The 5,190-nt window shown below is 33.8% G+C and overlaps 1 protein-coding gene across 4 annotated transcripts; it reads right to left on the reverse strand.

Moving 5' to 3' along the window:
* LOC109349087 lies at nucleotides 3,265-4,656 on the reverse strand. Of its 4 annotated transcripts, XR_002107916.1 has the most exons (5): nucleotides 4,071-4,656; nucleotides 3,802-3,974; nucleotides 3,570-3,719; nucleotides 3,521-3,539; nucleotides 3,267-3,485 (listed from the first exon to the last, which is right to left on the reverse strand). XR_002107916.1 is itself a non-coding variant. In XM_019589746.1 (4 exons), the coding sequence occupies exons 1-3, from the start codon at nucleotides 4,581-4,583 to the stop codon at nucleotides 3,602-3,604; spliced, it is 804 nt and encodes a 267-aa protein (XP_019445291.1). In that variant the 5' UTR covers nucleotides 4,584-4,656; the 3' UTR covers nucleotides 3,265-3,441; nucleotides 3,587-3,601. The 4 variants fall into 4 exon arrangements, 3 of the variants coding, with proteins under 3 accessions (XP_019445291.1, XP_019445289.1, XP_019445288.1); XM_019589746.1 differs by lacking the exon at nucleotides 3,521-3,539 and having other exon boundaries at nucleotides 3,265-3,441; nucleotides 3,587-3,719; XM_019589744.1 differs by having other exon boundaries at nucleotides 3,267-3,539.

The raw sequence follows: 5,190 nt of genomic DNA on the forward strand, positions 1-5,190 counted from the left end.
GGAGGGACCGAATTTATGTTGTTTTGATAAATGAAAAAAAATGAATTACTTTTGAATTTTGACAATAGATATTTGTTTTTTTTAATGATCGGAATAAATATTTGTTCGTTCAAGCAATTGGGCGCTATTTATCATTATCATTATTAAATATAAAGTTCAGAAAAGGTTTTTTTACAAGTATTTTGTTTTTATTGATAATGAGAACTAAATATATTTTTAATTAAATATATCATTATCACATCTATATTTTATTTATTGCCTTAACGTCTTTTTTGTACTATTAAATTTACCTCTTCATCTTTTTTAGATAAAAAACCAACCATTTTTAAGATATAGTTGTCCCTCTTAATAAATATTGTTCTCACAAATTGAATATTTAATATTTTAGTTTTTGAGATATGGATAGTAATATTAGTAGACGTAATAGGTTCAAAATTATTTGAAAATACAAACAATAGATAAATTGAGTAGTGCAAGGCCTTATGAGTTAGACTAAAAAGTCCAATATTCAACACCTGTTTTTACTTATCCAAAAGAAAAGTAACCTGCTGGGATTACCGATCTCCTACTCTAGTTCATCATGAGACAAATCTGCTTTTTTAGCTAACAAAGTTCAACGGAAACTTGCAATATATAAAAGGCTAAAATCTATCCAATATAGGTATAGAAAATGATACATTCTAGTATAACATTCTTTTACACCATAAGAATTTAGTAGTATGCATGCATAAGAATTTAGTAGTATGCATGCATAAGAATTTAGTAGTATGAACTATGATGTATCATTACTCATTTGGGCATATTCACTTGGGCCTAAGCCTCCCTAATTATGGTTTGCAAACTTTTATAGTCCATGCGAGTATTCATCGGAAATAGAAAAACATTGTATGGATTTTATATGGGTAGCATCACTGATCAATTGAAAAGTCATTTGATTTGTTCTGGTGAATATTCGTGCTTCCCTATGACACTAAACACAACTTATATGGCTAAGCTCGACTGGGAAATGATAAAAAAACCTAATGTTTTTCGGGTTAAATCTCTAAAAACAAGTATAAGTTGGAAAACGATTTCACGCTTGAATCCAAGATTTGTAGATTCTCCCTTATGGGAGGGTATTGTTCCTACCTAGGAATATGTTAAGGTTGTTTATATATGAATTGTTGGAAAGGGCCAATGCATGCTACTAACCAAATTTTAGAATGGCAACTCAAATTCCTATCATTTTTATGTTTGTGATAGGAATGCATATCTTCTCCCCCAATACTAATAAGGATTTTCTCTAGAGAAATAAGTAGTTGTTTTTTCTCATATTTTCGGTGGTAAAAATATAATTTTATGGTAAATAAAAGGATAAAAATGTCATTATATATTATTTTTTTATGTGTTATTATGTCACATCTATCTTTCCATTAATGAATAGGATCATCGTTTCTTTTGTACTAGTTACATATACTTGCATGTGGCAACAAAAACATTTTATTGGTTTAAATTTTTAATTATTTTTTCCTTCTACAAATTTCAAGAGGGGATAGTCTAATATTAAAGAAATCTCATTTCTTAATAGCTAATTATGGAGTGAGACTCAATGGAGAGAAAAATATTCTCAAATACCAAAGAAAAAGCAATATGTATTTATTTATATCGTTTGAATTTAGAGTGATATTACATTATTACATTTGAAACTAGAAGAAAAAAGAGTATTTCCCTCTCCATTAATGAAGAGGAATCTCACTCCTAATTTCTATATCATATTTATGTGCTTTGAGGTAGTACGAAATCCCATTCCTCTAGACAATGTTGTTGATAGATTTTCTTAGAGTTTTTTATGAGACGGTGAATTCTCATAGTTCAGAATATGAGCTGATTAATAGAAAATCAACTCCTTGCTCCATAGATTTTCACTCGCTACTCCATATGCCATATGGCAACGGGATGGTCCTCTAAATATGTTAAGAATTAAGTTATAGGAGCTATTCCATGGTAAGCTCTTGACATGCTTCGAAAATGACATGATGGGCTAAACAATTGATGAATAGTCACCCAAAACTATCATACTTATGCATTGTTTTCCACATAGCCATACAACGCAGCTACTAATATGCAAGATACTCAATAAAACAATTAAGCATATATAATGTAGTTGTGCATGTTGAATTCCATTTTACAATGTGCCAGTTTCTGATATAACGGCATGTAATGCATGTTTAATTTCATATTATGTCGTTATGCAAGCCTGAGTTAGTTTATGTACTAGCTGAATCTAGTGACTGATTAAAGAAACTTAAACAGCAACTATAAAATCTATGAGCCACGTTAATGATTAAACAAAAAACTTTAGGTAATAAAATAGCCTCCGAATGACAAGTGCTAGTGAAATAAACCACTGTGGGTGCGTTGTCATCCATTCCATTAGGCACATAAGTACACAATATCCCTCTACCCCACGGAACTGCACGTTCTGCACTCTTTGTTGTCACAAACTGGAATTGACTGAGTGAAAGGAGATCTTATCTAATTCCTAAAGCAAAATAAGTATATTTCTGCAAAAAGGTGAGTTTGATATGTAGATATTTGATCTACTGTAGTTGGGTTTAGATGTTTGCAGTACAATTAAAGGAAAGGTAATCACTGAGAGAATTGAAATAAATTATAGGCATTTTGTTGTCTCTATCTGTATATAAGGTAATTGAAGACTGATTCAAATTTAGGTGAATGTGTAGTATAATGAGGGAGTTTTTTTTCTTCTTTTGTGGGGTACAAGGGGGGAGTTGTAGTTATCCACGTTATATGTCTTTCAGCAAGTTCAAAACTATAAACCTCCACAAAATGATATTTTACATGCACGCTCAAAAATGGGTGGACACTGAACAGAAACTCTGATAGGAGCTTTTTGGAGGTGAAGAAACGGAAATTATTTTGCTATGATTGAGAAAGTTACGTGACTAAAGATTAGTTCATGAAGTAGTTAAGCGAAAACTTATTCTCTGCTTTTATCTAAAAACACTTGCTTCAACAGATTTGCAGAAGTAGTTCAGAGTTCAGACAACTTAGCCGTAAAACGATGGAATTGACAACAATGGAAAGAATAGTAAATGAGAGAGAGCTCTTTGACAACTAAGACATGTTTGGGTTACGATCCGATTTAGATGGTTTATAAGATCCAGAGCAACATAAACTTGATACCAAAACTGGACTGCATAAAAATTTATAACGAATAAAAACGATACAAAAAATTAGTAACCAAGGTCGAAGATTACGTAGTAAGGAAATGTAGCATTGCATTAACTAAATTTTACAACTCTATACTGTTAATACTGAATATCATAGTCCATGTTGATGAAATACTGATCAGAACTTAGAAATTCATATACAAACAGAGTCACACATGTTACACATATTACAGTCACTGGAACAAACAAGAACTAAGGAAAAAGACACGTAAGTATTTCACTTTGGGGCTCTCATCTTCTTGGTGAGCCTCTTCTCGAGCTTCCAGTTAGACACACCATACAAGTCTAACAGTCCATTTATTGCTACTTAGTCCACAACTTTCACATTTAATGCTAGTTAGAAATTATAACACAAGTTCCATTCTCTGTTAAAAAACAGCGATCAGTTCTGCCGCCGATTCTTCTGCCTTTCCCCCCATTTCTCCACCGTTAACTTCTTCCTCCTCCGCTTCCCACATGAACTGCGCGTAGGACCCCAACACCGTGCTACACATAATAAAATACTATGAATATCATCATCACTATTATTGTTGCAAAATGCGAGGTTAAAAATTTGAGATAGATATACCAATCATCGGGATCAGTATGAATTGCTTGATCAAAGTACGATTTGGCTCTCTCTTCGTCTCGCTCTGTTTCCCATATTAGTTTTCCATATAGCGAAAGTAATTCGCCATCTCCAGGGTTCGCCAGAATCGCTCTTCCGTAATATTTCTCTGCTTTTACCAAGTCTTTCTCTACCTGCATGCATATATCGAAATTCAAATGATTATAATTTTTCCTCTTTCAAAGATTTATTTGAATGAAGAATGTGAGAGATTTTGAGTTCTTAAGCACCTCGTGAAGAAATTTGCCGTAGTTTCTTAACAGAAGCGCGTCCGTTGGGTTTGATTTCAACATTTCCTCATAGTACGCGCCGATTTGGATTCTTTCGCCATCGTTTCCGCCGGTAACCTTCGTGAACCCTCGATCGCCACCGTCGCCTAATCCGCCTCCGAATCCGACATCCTCCATCGCAATTCCTCCCTCCTTCCAAACTCCGATGTAAATCGGTTTCCGCAATTCATCTTCGTCTGGTATAATCGCCGGAAAAGAGCTTGTTCCTCGATTCAAATTCCGGCGAATGCCAAAATCCTCACTAGCGGATAGGATAGCCACGGCTTCAGATAAAGCTCTGTTGATTCCGTTGGCAGGAGAGTCTCTGCGGTGGTCGGAGTGGGAATGTAGTGAAAGCCTGGGAGATTGAACGTGGTTCTTGTCACCGGCTAAAGAGGCTTGACGCGAGAGAGAGATTTTAGTTGAACCGGGAAGAATCGGGACTGAGCCGGTTCTGATGAGATAAGCTTTCATAGCTTTGTGTTTTTGACAGAGAAAGTTTTGAAGTGTCTAAAGAGCATGACTCCTGAAGAAGAGTTCAAAGTTCATACGTGTATTTATTATTGTGCTGCTGTACGTTATACTGGTTTCTAGTTTCATCAAAGCCGTTAAATGCGCTGAAAGGGTTGACCCGAGAGGGTACTAGATTGTGACACGTATAGGATTGCACGTGCACTCCCGGACGAGTTAGGGCTTGCACTAATAATTCAATTTTACTAATAAGGTTGGGTATGGAGTTTTTTGGGAAAACAAAAAAACTATCGATTTGCAGATTGTATAATTTAATTCTTCAATTTAAGAAATATATAAAATAGTCTACTGCGTTAACAAAATATAAATGAACTCTGAATGTCCAGAAACCTTAAGCTTTTTTTTGATATAATATACTCTTTATAGCATAATATGTAGTGGGAAAGTTGAAAATAAGTGAAACTGAAACTCTAAAAACTCTTAATTTTTTGGATCAATATTTTAATCTAGTACGAATTATATATGTAAACAAAAATTCATCTCTTAATCTACATAACCTTGTAATAATTAATAATCTAAAATCTACATAGTCATATTTTGTAATTGTTAA

This window comes from Lupinus angustifolius, chromosome LG06 (genome assembly GCF_001865875.1).
Source record: "Lupinus angustifolius cultivar Tanjil chromosome LG06, LupAngTanjil_v1.0, whole genome shotgun sequence".
NCBI classification, from domain to species: Eukaryota; Viridiplantae; Streptophyta; class Magnoliopsida; order Fabales; family Fabaceae; genus Lupinus; species Lupinus angustifolius.